This window comes from Megalops cyprinoides, chromosome 12 (assembly GCF_013368585.1).
Source record: "Megalops cyprinoides isolate fMegCyp1 chromosome 12, fMegCyp1.pri, whole genome shotgun sequence".
NCBI lineage: Eukaryota > Metazoa > Chordata > Actinopteri > Elopiformes > Megalopidae > Megalops > Megalops cyprinoides.
Window position 1 is genome coordinate 11,777,347 of NC_050594.1, and position 25,617 is coordinate 11,802,963.

Sequence of the window (25,617 nt, forward strand, 5' to 3'; positions counted from 1 at the left end):
CTCGTTCTGTCTCTCCATCTGTCCTCTCTCTTCCTCAGTCTCTTTACATCTGATCCCTCTGTCAGTCCTTCCCTGTCTCTCTCATTGTCTGCCTCCATCTGTCTCTCCATTTTCTCCACTTCCATCTGTCTCTTTTCCTCTCACACTTCTCAAGCGCATACTTTCTTCCCCTCCTTTCCCCTCTGCATTCTCTCCTTCACTTTCCCTCCAGCTCTCATATCTCATCTTCTCTTTTAATCTCTCTCTCATTCTCTCTCTCTCTGTCTCTCTCTCATGCGCTCACTCACTCTCTTCACAGGTACCCTGAGCTCTGTTTCCACTATCGTGTCGACTGCACCCGACAGCCGCCGGCCGCGGGGGGGCCGGGGGCGGTGGGGTCAGGGGTCGGGCAGGTCCGAGGTGTCCACGGTCACCTTGATGAAGATGGTGTCGTCCTTGATGTAGGTGCCGTTCTCCAGCACGGTCTGTGCCACGAAGAGCGGGCACCCGGAGGCGATGTTCATGTCCGCCACGGGCCGCCGGAAGCTGCTGCTGTTGGGGTCGGGCTTGAAGGCGTCGCCCAGGTGTTTGCGGGCGGGGCCCTGGTCCATGAGCATGAGCGTCACCTTCTGCTTGAATGGCCAGGTGAGCAGGGCGTCGTACTCGCCGCGCATCACCACGAAGAACAGCGACAGGTGCGTGCCCTTGCCCATGCCGTCGCCGTTCAGGTACACTCGCGCGCACATCTTGTAGCCGAAGTAGCCGGTGTAGAAGGGCTGGCTGTAGAGCGAGAGGGTCTTGGAGGCCACGGCCTCCTGTTTCCGCCGCTTGTAGTCCCGGATCTTCCAGATTAGCGTGCCGTTGAAGCTGGCCGTCTCCAGCACCTGGAAGCGCAGGTCCATGTCGGCCAGCCGGATCTCGTGGACACTCAGCATGTCGTCGTGGCGAGAGAGCTGCGTCTCCAGGGTTCCTGTCAATGACATCATCCAGAGATATGTCACAAAAACGCCTGCACATTGTATCCATAACATTTTTCTAAACACCTTTTATAACACTACTGTATCTAAAATGAGCAGTAAGTACAAAACCTACAGGAAGAACAATTATTTTGTTTTACCATAATGATCCACAAGTTCATTCATTATCCAGTGATGAGCAACACAGAAACTGTAATCTCCCCCATGAACAACTTATGGGAAAGGGGGAACTACCAAAGTGTAATGTCAGCATTTCCTCTAAAGCAAGCCATATTCCAGATAAACAGTGACTGATTCCACAGAAACTGTCAGAGACCAAAGAGCCAGGGTGCGATATTCACACACCGAGCTGTGTTGAAGGCCCACTATAGGACGGAGCATTGTGTATCAGACGTCTGCGGCTGTGAGAGGGGTCTTACCGAGCGTGTGTGTGCCGGCGTTTACGGTCCCTCGCCCGCCCTCCAGCGCCGTCACGCGGGAGCGGATGTTCTCCACGGCTCCCCGCAGCACCTCCACCTCCTCCCGCGCCGCCCGCAGCGCCCGCAGCTCCAACTCCACCTCCAGGAGCTTCTCCGAGTGCGAGCTCATTAGCTTCTGCAGACAGACACACGGACAGACAGACACGTGAGCACCACTGCCACAGCAGCCCGGCCTCGCTGCTGCTCTTTACGGCAGAGCCTCCTATCCACAGAGACTTGCATGGCAAGATGTTTTCTAAAGGTTGACTACTTTAATTGCCTCAAGTGCAACACGTTGGGCCTGAAATATAATCCAAATGATGGACGGCCTCAGAACGGCTGGTGAGCCACAGAAGGCAGGACAGGGCCGTGTGTCCTGAAAGCGTTCTGCCTGTGGATAGTCTCTCCAGGTGTGGCCTCTTTTAGCTACCTGCCTTCTCCCTCTAGCCGCCCCGTTGCCTAGTGGTTGCTATAGAAACTAGAGTTGTCTGGTTGCCCTCACAGTCTGAAGCATTAACAGGATGGAGCAAGAGGGAAAGCGAGTGAGAGAGAGGTGGTGGGGAGGGAGACGGAGACCAGAGCTCACCTGCATACTCGCCAGCTTCTGCTCCACCTGCCGGCACTTCTCCCGCATCTCCTCCTGCCGGGACTCGACCTCCATGAGCCGCGCGTTGAGGCCCGGCAGGACCTTGTAGCGCTCCTGCACCTCCCCCTTCACGTCCTCCACCTGTGAGAGAACACAGGCCCCCTCGTCAACAATGCACCCGCCTCACCTGCAGCGAGGCCACGAACACTAACGACCACACCTGCCAGAACTGGAGAATCTGAGAACCGGCCCAACCAGCACCCGGCTCACACTCAAGTTCCACCATCTCCAGCCCTGCATGCTACAACAAAAGCTCCATGGGTCCAGCCTACCCCCTCCTATAGAACTACAACAGAACACAAAGCCTACACTCTCCTACATGCTCAACAAAACTACACCAGGCTTACTCTACACACTGACTACAACTATACCAAACCAAACTCTTATAAGCTCAGTGGAACTAAAACTTTATTAGGTGGCCCCACACCCACATTTATGGAGTCCACTCTTGAAGGTGCAGTGTCACTTTGATGTAAATGCACAATGCTGTGAAACCAAATTGTACTCAGATTGACTGTGTCCTCAAAAGCATTTCAGCTGAGCTGCAGTGCGAGTGGGACATTTTTGCGACATCTTCCATCAAAAATGAGAGACGAGGCTCAGAGGGGAAAAGACAAAGCATAGTACAGCGCGGCACAGACAGTTACACAGATAACACAGACGGGTGTTAAGGCATTAAGGTTAGGATGTGTTACTGTGTTAACAACACCTACTATTCCTCATAAACAAGGTTGCTTGATGTGAATTATTTTTGTGTTACATTTCATGTTAGTGTTGTACCGATGTACAATGGCCTAATGGATGGATGATATGAAAACACAAATGAATTGGCAGGTCCACAACTGAGAAAAAAAAAAAAAAAAAACAATAGAAGTGAATGAACAGCCAGCAGCAACCTCAAGGTTCGTCTGGCGACATTAAACCGGGGCCCACGAACCACATCATTTACCCAACATCCTTCCTTTGTGTGTACGTGTGCGCGAGACTGAACTGGCCTCCAGTGGCTGAGCTCTAATCTGTGTGCACGTATAATGAGTTCTGAGGAATAAGTAGGCCAGATGAGTGAGCTGGAGCACTGTGGAAGCTGCGGACCTGTTTCTGGGTGTGAAGCCTGGGGGAGGCAGCTCGGGGGCCGTGCCGGGAGCCCCCGCACTCGGAAATGAACTTTAACAACCTCCATGGAGCCCTGAGAGCTCTTCCCAGTAAAACCAACCTTAATGAACTGCAGGAAATTGAGGGCGGCATGTTACAATAAACTATGACAAAGCACATTGTGGCTTCCCTATGACACCACGCTCCACATACATGCCTGAATTAGAGCCATTGACACAAAGGAGAAGTGCTGTAATCCCCCTGTGCCGTAGCCCGGGGACTTTCTGAACTATTCATCAGCCTCCCCTGGGCTCCTCCACTTCCCTTTCATTTTCGCTTTAGTGTCTCTGGGACACAAGATAGACAGTGAGCGTGCAGCTTTACTGAAATGATTTTTGATCTGTGCACCTGTTTCTCCCTCTGCGTACAGAGCTAAAGAGCTCAATCCCCTTCTATTGAGCATTTTCATATCTCCAGAAATATCTTGTGTGTGCGTGCGGTTTCGGATAGGTCTCTAGGGCACACCCTGACAGGAATAAGGGGTGCAGACTCGCACTGTTACACACAACTACCAGCTATGTTGGTACAAGCTGCTACATGCCACTATGCCCTATACTGCTACACCCTGCTATGTCCTGTACTGTTATACGCTGCTACACCCTGCTACATACTGCTATGTCCTACACTGCTACACCCTGCTATGTCCTAGATTGCTACATGCTGCTACATGCCGCTATGCCCTACACTGCTACATGCTGCTACACACCTCCATGCCACACACTGCTACACCATGTTGCAAGCCTCTATTCCCTACACTGCTACACTATGACTAGGATGGGGCCGGAATGAGGAGGAGACACCAGAGGCCTCTTTCGGGCTCTAAGAATGAACTCCAGTATCAAATCACCCATTCTAGCTTTCTGTCCTGAACTCACTCATGCAGACAGAGTTAGCAGCAGCCCCCTGTGATCCTGGATCCCTTACTCTGTCCCGCGCTTCTCTCTACATTTACATGGACGTTTGTTCATTTAGCAGACGCTTTACCCAAAGCGACTTACAAGTGAGGCAGAGTACAATACAAGCGAAAGCCATACACAGAGTCACAATATTAGTGCTGCATGACCAAGATTCAATAGTTGGCCAGACAAGGTACAAGTCTACCACAGACACAGCATTACTGCGTTGACATGTAAAAGTTGCTACTACAACTCTGAATGAATGAATGAATTACAAGCGGTTTTAGTGAAAATCAAGCCTGCTGATGGGCTCTCCAGCGGCTGAGTCAGGCAGGCGTTCATAATGAGAACAGGCTCAGTTCTACAGCCCTGGTTTCAACCCCAGCTGTGTCATCTGCCCACACTGCCTGATCAAACTGGCTTTGTTCTGCCAGACATAGGGATGGGTAGGTCAGCAGGGTTTCTTCATCACACCGCTCTCTATGTGAGCTGCTAGGATGACATCAGTTGGAGTGGCGCCCATCCTTCGATTAGCACCCACATCACTCTGGTGCATTGTGGGACTGGTAGTTTTAAGCGTTAAGTGCTGGCTGTGTGAGAGTGAGAGGACCGAATTCATTTTACTTCAGCAATCCTGACCAACTGATCAAGCCTTATATACAACTGGTGAGTGGAAAAAAAAAAAAAAAAACTGCTGCGGCCTGCCAATGTAAATGAGTTGCGATTTTCGGTAATGTTGGTAAGCCCCTTCATTTTCACTGGGACAATTTGGCTGTGGCTTTCAGATATTAAAATGCATTTGCATTCTGACTGTTTACAGTGAAAAATCTTCAGTAATGGCTTTTACATTTAAAAATATTATTGACCTATTTGACTACAAATTCAAAGGATGATTCTCCACCTTCATTAATATTCATTTGCTTTCAGTTATGTTGATACAGATCTTTCCCTAAAATATTAGAGACAGGGTTTTTTTTTTTTTTTTTTTTTTTACTGTTGAAGATGTATGGGTGGTTGCTGCAACCTGCTCTTCACTTGCATCAGTTTTACATGCTGGTCTAACAAATTCCTTTATCCTCAGGATGGTGTGATATACTCTGTAACCCTATCGATGATTATTATTTCATCTGGTAACTGTGCAAATCAGAGAAAAAAAAATGCAGTGTAGATCAGCTGTTAAACACACTAAACTGTGGATTTTTTGAGAACCGTTTATTACCAAAGGATAGCAAAAGTTTAAGGATAAATGGAGTGAATAAATATGGCAGTTTTTTTTTTTTAGATTCCTCTGTAGTTTGCTGGCACACACTGCAGCTCTTGTGTTCAGTGAGCGCAGGCGGCCTGAGGACTGCGGCAGGTTTGCCAGGGGATTACCACAGATCGCCCTCAGCAGCGCAGCGGCACGGTGCAGTCAGATAGCATTCCTCATCAACACCTGCACAGTCACACTTCCTCCTGCAGCCAGGGCATATGACTGAAGTGTGACCAACAACTTAGCTGGGACTTCCACACCTTCACGCACACACGCACGCACGCACGCACGCACGCACAGTAATGTATCAGATACACACCCACATTTATAATACACACACATGTGCACACATTTATAATCTATCACAGACGCACAGACACTGTTGACCTGCTCATAGCAGTCTCTCACAGTGCTCTGGTTAAGTGTAGTGCAGGGTCTGCCCTGGCTCCTCACACACAGGAAGCTGAGGCTTGGAAAGGCAGAGCCTACCTTGGCCTCCAGAGTGGTGTTCCTTGCTGCCATCAGTCTCAGGTGCTCGGACAAGAAGCTGGACTCGTGCTCCTTCATGTCCTGGTTCAGACCCTGTTGGGGGGGGCAGGCATGGGTCAGAGGTCGGTAAGGCTCTGCAGTCCTCACTCTTTGCTACTAAACCCCATCTTCCACAGATTACAGCCAACCAGGCTTTATTAAATAAGGTCAATGACAAAGATATGAAGTGACTACTAGTCCACATAAACCTCAACAATTTGCAGAATAATGTAGATAAGTGCAGGCAAGACTTCTTTATCCCACAGTCTGCCATGAACCAGCCTAGACAGGTGCCACATTAATACCGCTTTCAAAACTGAGGCCTACATATAGTCTCATCACAACATCTTTTGTCTTTATTTTTGAGTATCTTGAATAAGCATAGTTTCCGCTATCATATCCGTGGTGTTGAATTAAAGGAAAGAATAAGGCAGTGCGTGCTTAAAGACAAAGCACACAGCCGTCAGATCTCACTGCCTCCATCTGAGGATCCCTGAGGCTGCTCATCCCACTGGGACATGCTGAGACATGCAGGATTTTTTATTTATTTATTTTTTGAAGCCAACAGTGACAGGATTAGGACAGGCGAGTGGGGCGGGGCTTGCCGTCTGGCAGTTTATTTGCAGGCCCGTCTCACTGGCGCCTGCTGGCAGTGATTCCTTTATCACCTTGAAGGAGCATCCGTAACGCACAAAGGAGCAGGTGACCTGGGCCTTCGGACAGTCATGCTGGTGGCTCTGCAGCTGCAATGAGAGGCAGAACAGATTTGCTTCATGCCTCCATGTGAAACATCTCTTTACTACACTGTGTCAGTGACCACCGTAATTCACCAGTATCTGCTGTTAAATCACAAGTTACTTTTTTTTTTTTTAAACATTAAGTAAAAATAAGAGGTATGATGTGAGCACAAATGCGCAAACTTTGGCAAGTAGGTGCCACCCAGACCGTTAACTGCTCTGTTAATCTCCAGATAATTCTGAAAGGACATGCCCATGCAAATCGCTCACCTCACTCCTTAAAATAGAAGAATAAGTGCAGTTATTTGGGCAGACAACAGGGAATGCTGGACAGACGGTTTCTTTGTGTTTCTGGAAGAGAAAAAGTTAAAAGTGTATCTCAGTTACTGCTCCTGTTCGGACGTATAACGCTTCAGCCAACAATGCCTATCAATAATGAGCCAGGAAAGGTTTCATAATTTATATTCCTACGTGGCAACGCAGTCATCAAAAGGGAAAGTTTATGTATCATCTGGAAGGTGAGGTGTGTTGACTAATTAAGGTCATGACTCAGCCACGAGCCTGCTATAGCTCACAATGAAATACAATCCCTCTTGCACAAGTCGGCTTGCTATGGCACGGGCAACCCAGAGTTACGTCAGACTGGAATGGAATGCAGCTCCATTTCATTCACGCCGTCTGACTGAGCGTGAAGGCGGAGCATCTTCATATCACTCGGACACTACAGTGCAGTAAGAATCATGTGATTCTGAACAGAATATAAGGTGGTTCTCTAGGAACGATAAAGCCTGGGAAGTCACATAGGGGGCCATATGGACGTTCAGAAATCAGGCTGTCAAAGCTGTTGGTCTGTGAACCTTTCCCTAACCTTTATTCCCGACCCTCTGACCTTTTCTAGATAATATCTTCAATAATACATTATTACAATTACAATGACAACTCATTTCAAGCAAAACGAGACATACAAATGAAATGACTGTTAAACTATAGTAAACAAAAAAACCCATCAAAAGGCCAGGGCACTCTTTGAGAGAGTGTATTCAGCACAAGAAGCAATGGTACAGGGTAGCGCTGTATTGGTGAGATGAGAACCCTAACCACGCTCACAGCCTCAGACAGCAGCAAGCGCTCACCTGTAGCTCCGTCTGCGCCATCTTGTGTTTGCAGAACTCGCAGGTCGTCTCTCTGTGCTTGCACTTCCAGCTCAGGTGCTCCGGCATGTCCTTCCTCATCATCCTCTCCTTGCACTTCCCCAGGGGGCAGGGCACCTCGAAGTACGGGCACACGTTCAGGTGGTCCTGCGGGCAGGGGAGAGGACAGGCCACCGTCAAGCTCACGCAGCGGCCATCGTGTGACGGAAGCATTAGGGAGCGTAGCTTCACCTGCATGGCGGAAGCCACTTGCTCTCCACTTTGGTGGTCTCCACACACATTGCGCACGTATGTTACTGCATGCACGTGGGTTTACACACACAGGGAGAGGGGCTCACAGCTTCATCTGCACTGCGAAAGCCACCTGCATTCCCCCATTGCAGACGGGTCTCCACGCACACTTCACATGTACGTGACTGCTTGCACACATATTTAGACATAGGGGAAGGACTTGTATATTCAACAGGAAAAAACTAAAACTAGCATGAAACGCTCCCCAACATCTCCTGCTGAGGACACACAGGCGCACGCACGTACGCACGCACGCACACATGTACACTCACCATGACCTGCTGCAGACTCATCTGCTCCTTGCAGCCATTTTTCTCACTCCTGCAGTAGACCTTCAGAGCCATGATCTCCCTGTTGCAGCAGACGTCCCGGAATATCTGCGAAGAGGCAGAGCCAGATCTCCTCAGCTCGGAGTTGGAGAGAAAGCTAGTATCCACAGTTACCTGGTTGCGTGTGAGTGGGTGACAGGAGGGCGGTAAAGCCGGCTCAGGTACCTTGTCCTCAAACAGCGGCTCCATGTCCGCTGGGCATACCGGGTGTGGTTTACTGCAAACAACAGCAGAGAGTGAGCCAAAGACAAGATCAGCCACAGCACAGGCATTGCCTACTCTATATACACACACACACACACACACACACACACACACACACACACCAGACATACCCACACCTATTATTACCGATATGAAACATCCCAACAGCTACTATTTATTCTTTCACTCTACGCACGCCCCCCCCCCCCTCCTTTCTTATCTCAATTCAGAATCACACATGGTAGTGTCACCCAACCACAACGCCCCGAGCACCCGCACAGGAGCAAGGGCACACCGAGTGTAATTCTTGAATACGCTCGCACTCCCAGCAGCTACTGCTTCTCACACTGTGAGTCGCACCGCGAACTGCAGTAAGCACCACCTGGGGGACAGGTGCAGCTTCACTGAAAGTCATCCAAGTAATTGCTGAGTCACAGAGTGCCTGAGAGTGAATCTGTTCTGCCACTGTGGGATCCTGGTCATTATAAGCTGATGACAACAGCTGGTATGAAACCCGGGCCACAAGCATCAACATGCACTTAAGACAGTGCCTTAGTCACTGAGCCACTCAGGAGTTCCCCAGAACGTATTATTATCGATACCACATATACCAACACCTATTATTACTGATACTAAATACACCAACGCCTATTATTATAAATGCCAAACACACCAACACATACTGTTACCTTACATTGATGGATGGCATGAGTGCAACGGCAGATCTGAATGATAGGTGTTACGCATGGCACAGTATAGCCGTGCTTCATGACGTGCAGTTCGGCACCTGAAACCCTCTGAGCAGCAAGTCTGTAAAATCCGCTTCTAACAGCAAAGCGATCCTAATACTTGCAGTTTTGTATTTTGTGAATTTGACATGACAGTGTTTAGATTCCCAAATAAATCATATCATTCAGGCAGTATAGTATAGTATGCAGTGTAGTATGTTGACAGTAGTTATTGATGTCAGCTATGAGTTAAAAGTTAATAAATGTGTGATTGCACATACTGACTTCTAACAGAACTTTGCACAATATAAACAGCGGTCCACAGTGCCCAGAACTGGGTATGAATCCCTGCCATGGTGTTCGACCTGCTGATTATGGCTATCTGACCAGATGACACGTCCCCCCAGGTGAGCGGTGGGCGCCGGGCGCGGCTCACCTGAGTAGGTCGGCGATGCAGGTCTCGCAGAAGCGGTGCCCGCACTCGGTCTGCCTGGGGTTGCACAGCACCAGACGGCAGGCCTCGCAGCAGTACTTGGGCTCCGGCGACACAACGAAGCGGTCCCGGAAACCCCCCTGCACGGGCTGGAAGCCGGGCTCCGTCCAGGGCCGCTGGGCCAGGGAGGGGTTGGCCAGAGAGGGGGCCCGCTGCTGCAGGGGGATCTGGACCTCCCGCATCTCCACATTCCGCCCCGAGGACATGACCTATAATAAGCACCACACTCACATTACCGCACCACCACACTACAGCAACACTCACAGTACCAGTCGAAGGTCTGCACACACCTGATTAAGGTAATGGGAAACATGTAATCAGAGAAATTTTGACTGAAAGACTTATGCTTAAATGCTTGAAATTTGTTTCTTAGACAGATATAAATAGTGAAGTTGATGCCTATGTATGAATTTCTTTCCAAAAAAATTTTTAAAATTAAAAAATATTTTGGCTACTTCAAAAAACAAATCAAACTTGTATTTTAGAGTCAACACTTTTTTTGTCACTGCATAATTCCATTTGTATTATACTACTCTAAAATGTGGAAAATAGTAAAATAAATAAAAACCCTTCTATGAGTTGGTGTGTCCAAACATTTGATTGGTACTGTACACTATAACAACACTTACACTACCTTATGCATACTATCACAATTAATGACATCATACACGTATAACAACACTTAGCATACACACATTAATAACACCCACACTGACAACCAATGCAACCTCATGCACAGAAACAGCAAATACTCACACAAACACAGGGAAAGGCAGAATGCTCTTTTCTTCTAAATCGACACCCTGTAAGACTGGGTGCAACAGTACAGTACTGTACTAAATGGTGCAAACACTTTACCTGTGTGTGTGTGTGTGTGTATATCATATGACTGGGTGGAGCTAGCTGTAGTCAGCCCTCTTTCACAGTTTCAGAACCTCCCTCTGGACCAGACACTTGCTTTCATTCTGCACTTTAGGTGCTGCATCAACACCTCCTGACTTTGAGTCCCGGCCAGGGAAACCCCTCTGTCACGCAAATAGCTCGCCGTGGCTAAATTTACCCCGGCTCAGAGGAAGAAGCGATCTGGACGGGCCTGGCTGCGCAGAAGCAGCGTAGGGCTGAATGGAGTTTGGCCTCGGTGTCGCCAAAGTGCACCCGGCCAGCGATGCCTGACCGCTGCAACCGAGCTGTCTGCCAAAGAGACAACAAAGAGGGAGGGGGCCCACAGAGAGCTCTGAAAGGACGGAAGGGTCTAGCAATAAGACCACCCTTAACAATCACCCCCTCCCCCCCCAGACACTCCATATGCACTGAAACATAAAACACTCTTTGTATGCATATGTGTAACGAGAAAGAGCAAACAGTAGTGATTTATTTATGGGAATCTGTACTTGTGCATTCGAGGGCAACCCGCGGGGTTGTGGCTGTGAGCAATGACTTAATGGCAATAAGAAAGGGTAGCAAAACCACAACTGGATTACCATGGAAACCAGAGAGGCAAGGACATGACAACTTCCCCCTTCACTGAAAGGCTGGGGGAGAGACCGCTGTTCCAGTAAGAGGGGGGATGTTTCACACATCTCTCTCGAGATTGCCAGGCCATTTGCCTATGTTCGCCCCCAGCGAACCACACCACGTCACCTACAGCAGAGTAGGGACGGTGTATATTCCCCTGAGACAAGATCAATAACTCAACTTTCAATGCAAGAGCACCTTTTCACAAACTCCAAACGTATGAAGTCTAAGATTTTTCATTGTAGAAATGAGAATCCTAAAGTGAATGGAACAGTGAATTTAATCGAATTTAATCAATTTTTGTCTCCCAGATAAAAATTGCCTGACAGACATGCTATTAATTACATACAAGAGTTGGTTAGCAAGTTATGACTAACTGTATTGCTTAGCTTACTAAACTATAAAGGTAGTGAACATTTGTTGACACATTGCTGAGTCAAAGTATATGGTTGTGACCGCAACATCTTAGGTGCGATTCAAACAACCATAGCCAGCTAAGCTGATGAAGCAATGTCATCATACACAGACACTCGCCCTCGCCCACTGTGTAACTTCACACCTGACCAATTTCAGTTGTTTTATTACACACAAGCCGACATCCACACAGCGCACTTAAGCCAAAGTAAAGCCAATTTAGAGTTCCCTTCAGCCAGTCTAAGCCCAGTTTTCTTCTGGTTTGTAACACCTCCACTAGTCTTACATCACAAGTGGGGGCATCAATGCTTGTGCCATGGCTGGTTTACAGCATTAAACAGGATTCACAGCCTTGTAGAGAACACATCGCAAAAACAATCTGCTTCCTCTTTGGCTTTTTAGTGTTACATTAACCGCATTAAATGTACATTACATTCACCTGAAGTAAAAATACAATGTTCAAAATGCATAGTCAGATACAAAAACATTTTCGGTGAATCAATTCCTGTACTTCCCAAGCCGCTCTGAGGCAGAGAGAACTCCTCTGAGTCACAAAGCCATGTTCGCATATTCTACATGTAGCCAGACCATATGGGAACCAAGTGTTAAAAACAGAGTGAGAGGAAGACAAGAGTAGACCCCAATGTTGCATCAGTCAATGTCGCGCACCTTGCCTGTCCCCTGCACTCCCCATGCAAAAGTAGCGTAACTCCCTCCCTGACGCAGCAGCATTACCGGCGTTCAGGTTTCCCAGCTGCTCAGCAGGCCGGTGTCCTTCTGCTTCACAGAGGCTGACAACGCGCAGAGTCTGATCCAGAGGCCTTCAGAAGGCACCTGCCAAATCAGCACCGATCACACGGTGTTCAGGGCCAGAGCGCGTAGCGTCTCATGCTGACCTCTGTGGAGCCTTTGTGTGAGTCCGTGTGCAAGTTCCTCTACCTCTAGTAGTTTGAACCTGACTGCGCCACTCCTTCCACTTTCAGTCCCCTTAAAGCAGCCAAGACAGGAAAGTCCCAGGGAAATCCACTCCACTCCACTCTGAACACTACCCAGCAGCCCCTTCCCTCACAGCTCCAATAGGGGAAGAACAGCAACCGAGCAACCGAGCATCACGGGTTACTAGGAGAACCACCATCTGGGTCCGAAAGATTCCTCCAGCCAAGAGTCCAGAAGGCATCATACGTTGTAAATGAGGTACATACCACAAACGACGAAAAACACTGAAGCTTAGGGGCACATCCCCACAAAAACACAGGGACAGATGTATAATCCTGCCGAGCCAGCTAGCAGCCAGGTCGTTCCCACACCGGGCACTTTAAAAACGGGATGAGTGTTGAAAAACAACACAACAAACCAAGGCAGTTTACCCTCTATACACTTCAACAGAACAAGAGGAAAGGGTGGCAAACCGGGACAGACGGCACACAAACCTGAACAGTGCAGTCAGGACACACAAGCTGGGGGAGTGGAAGAAGCCACGCCTGGGACCATATGAGGACAAATTTATACGTAAATTTGAGAGCAATTTCAGATGGATTTTTTTAGTCAATCTTTCAATGAGTACAGGAGACCATATGCTATAATGCCTCTAGCCCTTCGCTCCTCCTCTCTGTGTGTTTTACATCAGATCAAAAGCAAGTCATGTGGGGAACAAAGTGACTCCCAGAGAGCGGCAGGAGCATCTCCATGTTTACAGGAACATGCAGGAAGTGCACTGCTGCTGTGCCCCCGCACGGCTTTACCGTCAGCCACGGCAGGGAAGCAGGGAGCTGCAAGATCGTGAGGTCTGTTTGTGGGAGGAGCTCCACGAAGACCTGCCTCACAGGGAATTTCCAACAACAACAAGCAGGAAACTTTCAATTTCATTCTCCATACCTACAATTCAGCTGAGTGTCCCAGAGAAAACACTGGGATTGTCCATTCATTTTCAGCCCCTCAAATGCACCAACAGGAAGGAGCAGCTTACAGGAAACGGCCAGTCAGTATTATGGGCAACACCAAGCAGGGAAGTTAAGCAGACATATTTCAACAAAGCGGACACGCCAAGTGGACACAAGAAACAGGCCGTGCTACTGGGAAAGCACATCAGGGAAGAAGGGAGATTTCAACAGTGTAAATTACACAAAAGATGGAATGAACTCCAAAAAAGACAACAGTGAGGAAGACTGACACTGTGACACAGACAAAAGACTCAGAATTAACCACTGGGAAGAACTCCACATTTCAAATATTCCACCAGAGAACATTTGAAGAACTAAGCCTGTACAGTGAAATGGCAGTTTGTTACTCAAGTGATGATATGCATTAAACTACCCACCCTCATACTATAATACTATAAATTTCACCGAAACTGACACCTTATGGTTTGTGAATGCAAGAGTCTAACTGATGAGTGATAACCCTTTTTGATCACAAGTAAATATTCTAATATGACATTTTTGATAAATGTGAAACACCTCATTTTCATAACCCACCACATTCCCTTTACTTAAATAGTGGTGCTTCACACATCTCTAATATTACTAAGACACTTCTCTGGGTGACAGAGGAAATGGCGAAGAAGAGTTTCACCTGAAAGCATGGCAATGCATAGCACACCCTTCTACCACCATAAGACAATCACCACAGTCACACACAGAATAGCTGAATTGACATTTGAAAACAAAATTTCCTTTTTTGAATGGAACTGGACATTCAAAATGGAATCAAACAGTTTCCACGCCTACGGACCATACTGCACTGCAGCAAGTGGAATATGAGTTAAAGAGAAACACTGTTAAACTGTTTTAACTAATAAAATAAAGGGAGGAGGAAGCTACATGTTGACATTTGGCTATATGCACAAATTAGGAAATTAAAAAAACAGGAGTAAGCTAGGGGGTAAAAAACCAAAAGGAGGGAAAAAATTAAAGGCCCTAGCTCACCAAACAGTGAAGATCAAGTTGCATAATATATATGTAATACATACATGCTCAGACAAGCACATACTTACATATTATATTTAAAAACACCTAATACTGCAATAATAGGCTCCCTCTCTTGTGAATACAAAATGTTTGTGTTTCTTCTGTTGCATGTGACCATTTTAAATTCCCCTCACTTTCATGTCTCTGTTTAGTTCCCTGCAGTGTTACAAATTTGACCAGTTTTACTAGATATAAAATCATTTTCCACAACTATGCAGACCTGTGGGAATTCCCCATATTCCACACTCAAAAGTGAGGAAGGTATTCGGGGAAAAGCAAAATTAACTTTCTTCCCTTTCAAATCACATTTAAACTCTTCCTTTAAATTTCTAGGGAGATGAAGGTAACAACACACATTCAGGTTTCTGTGAGCCATTAGCCTCATTTTCTGTGAAGATGCATAATGTGAGGGACTGTGTGTGTTTAAATTTATAGCTAGTACACCAGCCTTTAGGTAAAGACCTGGAATGGGGCAGGCCTCACCTACAGCAACTCGAGCAAGCCTCACCTGAAGTGACTGGAGAAGGCCTCCAAGTGCTCAGCTACGTGCCTGTTAACCACATGTTACCGAGGCAAGGGACTGTCCCCAATAGCTATTTTGGCTTTTGGAAATGTCAGCTTGAATCTGGCCTGCCGCTACAGGCCCAACAGCTAGGGAAGTGTGACTTATAGTAGGTAATAGAAGGAAATGGAATGATTCATGACGGTTGATGATATTTGAACAATTTTTTATTTTCCTGATACTGCTACTCTGCAGATGTGACACAGGGTGTAGAACATGGAGCCATGTGCTCCCAGTCCCTGACGATAAATGAAATGAATAAACCTCTATAACATTATAGTAATAATATAAAGCTTATTTTATATAATCTGCACAGTCTATGGGGATATGACAGCAATGTGGTGTCATTTAGTTTTATTCCGGTGCTTAACCTGTCACCGCTCACACGTGGTGAGACTCACACCGCTAGGGAAAGATAGTGACTTCATTTTACAATCAATATTTCAAATATAAGTGTATTTGCTTACACCTCAAAAAGTTTAGTATTTCAAACAATTTATTTAAGTCACTTCATCTTATCTCTACAAACATACCGATGGCTTCGTCACTTTACAAATATACCAACAGCACGACACAGAAATGAACACAGCACTGATAGCTATACGGATAGACTGAAAATGGGAGGATAAAAACCACAGCATTATTAATGGGTCACTATTGACTTGGACCATGCCATAGTACTACAACCATAAGCAGCCACTATAAGCTCAGAAGCAGCCCAACACTATGTTGAGAGAGCTATACACACAGCTGAAGCTCCCTTCTACTTTAACAGCACCATACATTCAAGAGTAGCTTGAGTCTACTTTAACATTACCCTACATTTAGGAGTTGCTACCCTCTACTTTAATAACACCATAAGCTCAGGGGCAGCGCCCCTCTGCCTCATTTTAGCGTTCGGACTGTAGCGTTTCTTACCATTTCAAGCAGGACCTGGTTTGCACCCCAAACAAGTAATGCTTCCCCTCTTAAACCCATTCACCTAAATAACAAGTAACCAAATACCCTGTTACTCAGTCTCCTGTCAGAAACCCTAGAGTACTGTGAATATATTTCCCCACAAGCATTTACATGCTTAGTTTAATACTCTCAATAACAGCCATATGGATGGGCACTAACAGTGAACCCCAAGGCTCTGCTTGTTGTGTCACTCAGAGGAACGACAAAGCATTACGCTTTGAGCAAATGTCACACAATTTACTTGCAAAATATGCTAATCTTATTCACAAATTCAGTACAGTACTGCTGGCATGACACACATCACCAAACACCTACATCCAAATTACTATTTCCATTCACAAGTATGTGCTTTTAATCTTAAAGTTTTCGTTTGCTAGCATAATTAGTAAGTTTGCATCCCTGTATCTAGTATTATGCCTATTTTTAACATACTTGTATATGTAATTTAATTAATCTGAATGGACTGCACATTTTGAGTGTTTATTACTAATACTATTACTAGCAATTGTCCGCCAAATAGAATCTGAGAAACAGTACAATTCAAACAACTGTTTTAATCATAACATTTTATTCTGAATGCAATGGTTGTGTGGCTGAGTTTTATTTATTTTTTTTTTTTTTTACTTCAAATTCAGACAACTTAAGGAATATTACAGTGTATATCTTTTACAGTAACACAGCAGCAGAATGTTATGAAAAAAAGTGCTCTCATCAACATCAACTGTCCCTGAACTAATAAAGCAGTCTGATACACAAATCCACAAGGTTTGCAGAACCAAGGGAAGACACCACTGAATTTCTGCTGTTCTACACTACAGGTGACCGTCATCCTTATTCTAATCCCTAAGCAGCAGAGCGTTGTTTCACGGATTTAAGAGTTTTATATGTCACTATAGGCTGGAAGAAAGAGAGCAGTTCTAGTCGGTGCCGCTTCTTTGTGCCATAAGCAATTATTACTGCTCTTTGTCCGCACGTAAAAATACTGTATTAAACACTGGCTCTGCAATACTAACAAAATGTTTCCAAGAATTTCCAAAAAGACCCCATTTTAGATGCCAGAGATCAGGCCCTAATGAGAACTGTGACTTCACTTTGTTTCCAGCATTGCTGAGCGTTTACACAAAACCCCGCCAAGAGATGAGATAACCTACAAAAATGGAGTTGGATCACAGAGAGCTTACCATGCTTGGTTATTATCAAACAAAATAAAATATAGAATATATATATAAAATAGGCAACTAAAATATTTAATTGTACCATTACATGGTGTACCATATAATTAAGAAACTCTCTGGTTATAAAGCCAACTGAAACTCTTCCGGCACCAGACCAATAAGAAAGTGCCACATGTATGCCCTGCTGGTAGTGGTCATTAGAGGGTTTCAGTTCTTCTGTCCTCAAGAGGCTGAGGAGGAGTACAGTCTATAAGGGAAAACCACAGAGGGCTGTAAGGTGAAGCCGCTGCGGCACCTGGCCGGGCTCCAGCATGGCTGTGTGTGAGAGAGCGGGGAGCCAGGGAGCGCGGGGCTGCGCAGACGCCTGCAACACTGCGCAGATATTCGCAGCCAGAGGATACAAATGCTTTCAGCCTGTGACAGATGGAAGGCTTAAGCACTCAGAGTTTGTGTGTGTGTGCGCGCCAGAACAAAACAAGCCCGTTTCAGACTGCACAGACACCTTTACACCGGAGAGCACGGCAGTGCTGCGGTACAGCAGGTAGGCTTGGGGTGAAAGGTCGCCGAACAGGGTGTGAACAGTAAATGGGGAAAGGGGATTCTGCAACCAGAAACAAAACTGAAAGCAGTCTTATCAGCTGCCATGATTGTAAATGCAATTATTTCATTTCACCACAGACTAACACAGCAGCTTCCTGCACTGTCGAGGCAGAGCTCCCTCTGCCAGCTCAGTGTCATCACTTCTCTGGAAGTTCTAGAAGTTAAGCGTTAGTCACTCACCAGTGATCATGCAGGTAGTCTAATGGTCCCATTCACAGATTACAAAGATCTCAGCAAAAGACTACAAACCCTTTCCAGTCTGATCACTCCTATTAATACGGTTATTTTTCAGACGTATAGTACAGGTGGTGCTTTTGTGAATTTGTATCCATCATTTTTCAGCATTTTTTTAGACTGTGGGAGCTGAGTAGTTTGGAGCGGTTTGCTAAAGGTACAGTAAAAGCTGCATATTTAGACAGGGAAAACACTATTCAGCACCATTCTTTGTCAAGCCTGTGCAGTTTCCGTTGTCATGGTGACAGAGTGATAAGACTGAAGATGACTTAATCACTACAGTATGCAAATACAGTCAGTGTGAAACTGCAGAGATCTGTGGTGAAGGTGATGCTTGCTGGGAATGGAAGCTTCTCCAGAACAGGGCTTCCATGGCTTATTTTTCTCCCCCATAGGAACAACATAAAGGATTGGAAAAATAATGTGTTTTATGGTTGGGCTCTGTGTATACCTACTTTTGTGCTGAACACCATCTTCACCAGTTGGTAGAGACATGTGTGCGCACACACACACGCACACGCGCTGGTGGCCTCCAGTACCCTACCTACAGCAAGAGCACATCTACACCAGAAGGGTGTAAATGCTGTATTTCTTGCATATTTCTTTTCAACATCCAAACATTCAAAAGAAAATAAATGCAAAGCCACAATGGAACAAATCTCACTAATAAAGTCACATTACAGGGGCTCAAATGCCTCTTATCGCATCTTTATTGTTGAGTATCATTGAAAATCATATTATTAATCTGTACTTTAATTTGCTGCCAAACAACTGTAGTAATGACTGACACTTGTCCTTTGACATGTGCAAACAGATGTGATGCTGAACTGAATTTCTGCACACTGAACACTAGTGATATCAAACCTTGGGCTGAGCAAAGTGGGGAACATCTGCTCCACAGCTCTACATACTTGTGTAAGCAGTCCCATTCAGAGAGTACAGAATGTCATGTATTCTTCCTTACCTTTAATGTGGCTGGTATAGCATCATTTATATCTGCAGTTAACCCCTGAACAGAGATGCATCCAAGTGCCCATGCCAGAAACACTCTCAACAGCACCCTGCTACACAACTCATCTACTTGGTAAACACTGCTATTCAGGAACACTCACATATTTTATTATTCAGCTGGCTTTCTCAAGAGTCCAAGGGTAAGTACCTTGCCCTGGGGTATAACAGTACTAATGCCACCAGACTGAACCTGCAACCTGCAATTTCCTTTAAATCAATGATGGATCATAAGCTTGCGGTGGAGAAGTAGCACAGCTTTCTGTTTAAGGATGCAAGTGCTGGAGTAAATGAAAAGACGACATTTTTTATTATTTGCAATTTAGCATTGTCAATTTAACCAAACACACACTTCATTTAATTTTGAATAATGAATACCAAAGGGGCTTCTTGATCACAAAGGTCCACATGAAAGCTATGGAGCTGGTTCCACAACCACCACCACTCTTTAGCTGGCAAAAAGTTAAGAAATAACTACAGAGTGTATGAACTACCAAAAAAGTTTATTTTAATAGAAAGTTAGCTAGATACATCCCACAAGCTTGCCATTGCTACATTTCTCACCACGGTTTGCTTATCCAGTTCACTGCTGCCAATGGCATCATAGTGCTATCCCTAAAAAACTAAACATGAGCCCACAGACTACAACTGCACCAGAGACGCCTGAAGCTATAGCTCCTACGGATACACCGAGGATGAGAACACTGTGGTCATACAGTAGATTCCATATCCATACAAACCGTTTCCCCATGATGGTGCTCTGATAGCTGAAGAATCTCAGTTCATCACAGTTCTCCCCCAAATGCACTCCAGTGCCACTCTTTTGTTGTCTTGTTTTGGTTCATTACACAGATAGACTAATTTATGCAGTGAACAAAATGTTAGGGAAAATGAATGCAAAATGTAATGCAAACATTACAACTAGCGATATATGAGAGTAGTTTTAGGAAGTTTTAAAATTAGAGTAATCTCTCAGGAAAACCAACAATGCAAACAGTTAAACTACCTTACAAACTGGCTAAAGAGACATCTAAAAAACATTTATTGTAGCTCTTTCAGTAATTTAAATAAATTTAGAATGGGAGTAGCTAAACCGAGCTTTCAGACTAAAATAACTGACAAAAATAAAACTTAGAATCGTTGTGGTGTAACAAAAAGTTAAAACTTGGAATCTACACCTCATTTCGACCAAATGTTTACAGTATGACTATGGACACTAAAATATGAACACAATAAACTATGGACACTAAAATATGAACACAATAAATTAAGCTCAACTAAATCACATATTCCAGATTTCAGCTCAGTTCTTACAAATGGAATTCATTAGAGACAGCTGGCCACTGGATATGATGCTCCCCTCAACTATCGACTCAAAACAATGACAGAATTCAAATGAAAAGTCTACTTTGAACCCCTGTGTGGAAGGAATCAGGATGTTTCATTGTAAAGTCATTTAAAATAATAACATAGTTCATAGTCCATATGAGTCCTGTCCAGATAGGAACTCCACACAACCAGCTGAATGAAACTCACTGTCCTCTGAAATGTTCTGAATGCCTTAACACAGCTCCAATTTCCAGTTTTCATTCAATTGCACAGTTTCACATTTAAGAACTTCAAAAAGACAATGTATTGGACAAAACCTTCTAAAAACCTAGCAACAAAATGGTGAAAGCAAAGCACTAATTCATTATCAGGTGGAAACAAAAGCTAGTTCAAAACCCATGCACAAACACTATTATGGTTATTAACTAATATAAATATGCTCACCCAGTCAGTTTAATTCTGGGAAACTTGTCGTAATTATAACTTTTCCTCAAAGCGCTCAGCAATTATTTAAAAATCAGATATGACCAAGAGTATGTACCTAGGACACCTGGGTTCTTGTTAACATTAAGAGGACGTCACCACAAGTTAACCATAACAAGACTGGTCTTGCATTAACCCAACCTATCAGCTGACCCCAAGGCAGTATACCTGAGACAGGTTAGTGATTAGAGGCAAATGGGCAGAAATGGGCACCACCTTTTTAAAAAAAACAGTTTATTACCATCACCTGGCTGCGCATTTCAAAGACACTGAAAGTAGAACTTAAGTGTGGAAACTTTTAAGAACATTTTTAATTTCTTGTAGATTACATAGTGAGAGTATTGGAGGCCCTTTCAGGATGTATGGATTTATTGGAGCCTTGCTGCTGAGGTCTCCTTGTCGCCTTTGCTTTGCTTGAGGTACATATTTATCAATTACTTTCAACAACGTTCATCAGTAGAAATAGGAACAAATGTGTGAACAACTCAAAAACATCTGTACTATTTCATAAACACTTAAATAAAATATACAAAGATTAGCTAAACAGTCTCCTAATTTGCACCATTTATCAAATTCACAGACATCTGTAGCCTACACTTCCATACAACAATGTTATATTAATTTTCAAAGATGAAACTAAAAGCTTTGAATTCAGTTGTTGAAAATGGAAGACCCAATGTGTCCAAGTTTATTTTATGGTTCTGCTGATAATCTTCAAAAATAATTGTAAAAACCTTTGGTATCTAAAATTCTCAATCCATTTCAAGGACTTTAACAATATAAACAGTAATATATGTAAAACTGCCCTTCAAAAGATGCAATTTCCTTGACAATGAAATAAACACCACTAATGCCATACTCAGAAATATATCATACTACTACTAAAAGCTATTCTTGGCCCATTTATCAGGCCACTCTATGACGCTTTAGGAGACTTTTTTCTGTGGTTTAAGGATATTCCTAGGAATAGCCTTATCTTCATGAATGCAGCCTCTGAGGTACCGCCTGCAGTCCTAAGATTTAACTTTGTAGCTACACTGCAGGGTCTTACAGATGCTGACCCTGGCTTCCCTGCACAGAAACTGTGCTCCACAGGCCTCCGTCACTGCAACTGCTGCCGATGGAGGGGGGGGGGGGCTAGTTCCACACTTCCTGCTCTGTGGTGGTATTCAAGGGACTTTTCCACAGGCCACCTCACCCTCATCCCAGTGCTCTTCCCCCTGTTGCAGCACACAGCCACCCAAACCAGGAACAGCACACTGTCCATCGCTCTCACACACACGCTCACACAAACACACAGGCACGCATACATACATGCATGCACACACACACGCACTGATACACCCAAAACATTCTGTGTCATTTAGACACTACTTCTAGGCTCTCTTTTGTGTTTACTTTTTAGATTCCAATGGACAGCACCTTCAAAGTACATATTTTAAGATGCTTTGATGTGGTTATGGGTGTCCAACTCCAGTTTAGTAGAATTTTGTGGTGCTGCAGTGTCAAGCCAAAAAATGCATTTTTGTAAAGAAATAAATCACTGAGTATCTAACAAACTGAAGCAGTAACAAGGACAGGTTTCCTTTGACAGTCTGGAGCAACCATTTCCTAATGTTTCACTTATAATCTGGTTTCAGAAGCACACCCAGCTGCGCTGTTTCTTATTAGTGGCTTCTATGAAATTTAAAGCAGTCACCATTTGGACAGAAATGTATCTACATAAGCAAAGGAAAACACTTAATCTGCTGTTTACTTAGACCTCAATCTCTAATTGTATGATTATCACGCGTATCATGGGTCTCCTATTCCGCTGCAGGCTGCGCACTACTGAACACTGTCTGAAGCGACATGTGACTTTGTCTAATCGAAGTCATGAAAAACATTCCTTTGCCCAAAAGAATCACTGTTGGTAAACCAGGATGCAGCGTAAGGCTGCTCTTTATTACACTGTACAATTTCATCTCCCACAAAACAAACAGTGAAACGGCTCAGACAAAAGGAAAACTACTTCTGATGGTGTTTATGACATTTCATGATGCATAAGGTGAACACAAGTAGCTCAAATAAAGCAGAACTTATCAAGACTATGATTTTGCTTTCCTCAGCCTTAACTGTAGCAATGTTCTTTCAATCGTCTAGTTTAGAGACTGCCTCAATCTACACTGAATAAAAAATGAAATGTACACTAATACAAATATCGTTTTCTACAAAAACATACCTAGATGTACCTAAACATACCTAAATACCCACGTCTCCTCCACGCCGCAAACAATTTTTCAGTTATCGCAACGCATTTACCATTTTACGCAAATTCTTTTATATTTGTCAGTTGGATCTTTTTTTACCACACGTTTTAGACTGTTATCTTTGTTTTCATACTTTCACTGCAATTTGATGCACCAATATAGCACGTCATATTAACGTGTACAGCTAACACAGCTTTCATCTAGCTTGACAACCAGGGAAGAGATATGGTGTGCAGTCTAGCTGCGCCAAGGGCTATAGCTAGGAAAGAGTTGCTCTGAGAGCGGTGCTCCGTGGAGTTTTAACTTCTCAACCTCCAACCTCTTTTGTCTACAGAGATAATGCATTGGTGTGGACGTACCAAACACGTATCCATCCACCCGGCTAAAGTCAGCTATAGGTAGTCTGTGTCTGCTGGCCATTTCCAATCGTACAGTTTTGCGTGCATCCATTTTAATGCTTGCTTTTTTTTTTTTTTTTTTTACTGATTTTCAACTATTTTCCATGACAATGCCGCTGATATGTTAAAACACCGTTTTATTTGTTCGTAAATTTTACGAATACAGATACCACTGGACGTTTTAAATGGTTCTGTGGCCTTAACACCGGAAGTTTGTCTGTCCACTGTAACACTGAGCACGGGTCACTGAACACAGGGGTTAAATGACTCTCATTCTGTCACGGTATGACTGAGAACCACTTTAAGGCTGGCATTGTATGCAGCTGCGCTACAACCACAAAATCCGGGAGAAACTGTTTCCATGCGCTGCCAAGGCCACGTTAGCTAGCACACCGCGATCAGTGTTTCAAAGTGGCTAGCAAGCTAGCAAAATGTTCAAAACCAAATTCAGCTCATCAAAGCAAACGTTTTGTGAAGTCCGTTCATAGGAACGCGCTGGGATACACATTAACAGATATGTCTGGCCAGCTAGATAGCTAATAATGAAACTAGGTGTCATTAACTAGGTGGATTCATTGAATCATCAGATACTGTTCAAGTGCATAGGCTGGTCTGAACCGAGAATTACCTTAACTCTAGTGCAACACGTAGCTAGCTAACATTAGCCACACCAAGCATTGCGTGTTTGTACCTTAATTCCTAGTAATACAATGCCAAAATAGGAGAATGCAAACGTTTCCCCGAATGCATGTTACAAGAAATACGATACGAGCAAATGCAACTGGTTTTCGTTCTGAGACCGCTGGGAAAGCGCTCATACTCACCCACAGCTAGACTACATAGGCTACTAAAACGTTGTGTTATCGGTAGCTAACATTAGCTACTTACACACTGCATTGAGTTCAACAATTACATTTATATCACTGGTTTAGCATCAAAGAGCAGAACCATGCAAAATGTACAGATAGCCAACCAGCTAGCTATGGGCTACGACCAATTTGGCTGCGATACCTGTTCACAAACTAGCTAGCGAGGATAACACACGCTACTCACTAACTGGCGAGGCGACTCACCGAGTTTTACACACCGACGGCGAGCTAGCAAGGTCCCATAATTTTTAAGCATATTACCTAACAGTTAACTGGCGAGTTATCTAGCTGTCAAATGAGAAAATGGACGTTATACTTACATGTATTAGATCCTTAACGTCGTTCGATCCAACAACAGCGATTTTCTTAGAGATCTTGGTAGACTCAGCTTCGGCAAATGGCATTCACATTCACATGCGAAGGCTGGATAAATGGTCAGATCGCACATCTAGCAACGGGCATGTGTACTAAAAGACACGACTACGGCTAATCGTTTTATCGGAGACATCGTAGAATTTGCGCGTAGATCAAATACTGCATAAATATATACGAAAAAATCATTTTGGCACTAGAGACGCCGCCGCATCCCCGTGCTGTTGATGTCGGTTCTCAGTCGCTGGAAAGCCCCTTTGGTCTTACTTCCTCTGGAAATCCCCATGATGAAAAAATGCAGTTTGTGTCAGCGCGAGCCCGCCCTCCCCGTGCAGCTCGCAGACAGATGATACAAATTTGCCTGTGTGACAACAGCGTTTGACCCTTGGATGTTTCGAGTCTCCGGTTATTTCGCGTTAAAGACGGTAGCAATTAACTGCTGCTCGGTGGATTGAGTTTAGGGCGGTGTGGGGTTGGTTATAAAATAAAATCCCGCTCAGTGAAGAAGGTTGTGTTCCGCCCGTCGCCAGCCCCTTTTGTTTTACGCCGTATTACCACACTTAACCTATTGTAATTTTCTAAAATAGAAACGAAATCTTGAATTCATTTGCTAAGGTCCGCTCAACAGACCGATGAGAACAGTCAGTTGCATTTGTCAAAAA

General features: G+C 44.7%; 1 protein-coding gene across 1 annotated transcript; it reads right to left on the bottom strand.

Annotated features, from left to right (window-relative positions):
- Positions 1-270: 270 nt before the first annotated feature.
- traf3 (TNF receptor-associated factor 3) lies at positions 271-25,263 on the bottom strand. The gene is made up of 11 exons (XM_036542331.1): positions 24,904-25,263; positions 9,765-10,030; positions 8,562-8,613; positions 8,340-8,444; positions 7,759-7,923; positions 6,896-6,976; positions 6,557-6,631; positions 5,850-5,942; positions 2,001-2,141; positions 1,376-1,550; positions 271-949 (listed from the first exon to the last, which is right to left on the bottom strand). Exons 1-11 carry the CDS (start codon positions 24,985-24,987, stop codon positions 378-380), a joined length of 1,809 nt encoding a protein of 602 aa, XP_036398224.1. The 5' UTR covers positions 24,988-25,263; the 3' UTR covers positions 271-377.
- Positions 25,264-25,617: the final 354 nt, after the last annotated feature.

What these genes read in the sequence shown, in the direction of transcription:
- traf3 (XM_036542331.1), bottom strand. Translation starts at nt 24,987, where the DNA reads ATGCCATTTGCCGAAGCTGAGTCTACCAAGATCTCTAAGAAAATCGCT. An exon ending in AGCCGCTGTTTGAGGACAAG is followed by an intron (nt 8,445 to 8,561) that starts GTACCTGAGCCG and finishes GCCTCTTCGCAG; the next exon opens with ATATTCCGGGACGTCTGCTG. An exon ending in CGCCGGCACACACACGCTCG is followed by an intron (nt 950 to 1,375) that starts GTAAGACCCCTC and finishes TGTCATTGACAG; the next exon opens with GAACCCTGGAGACGCAGCTC.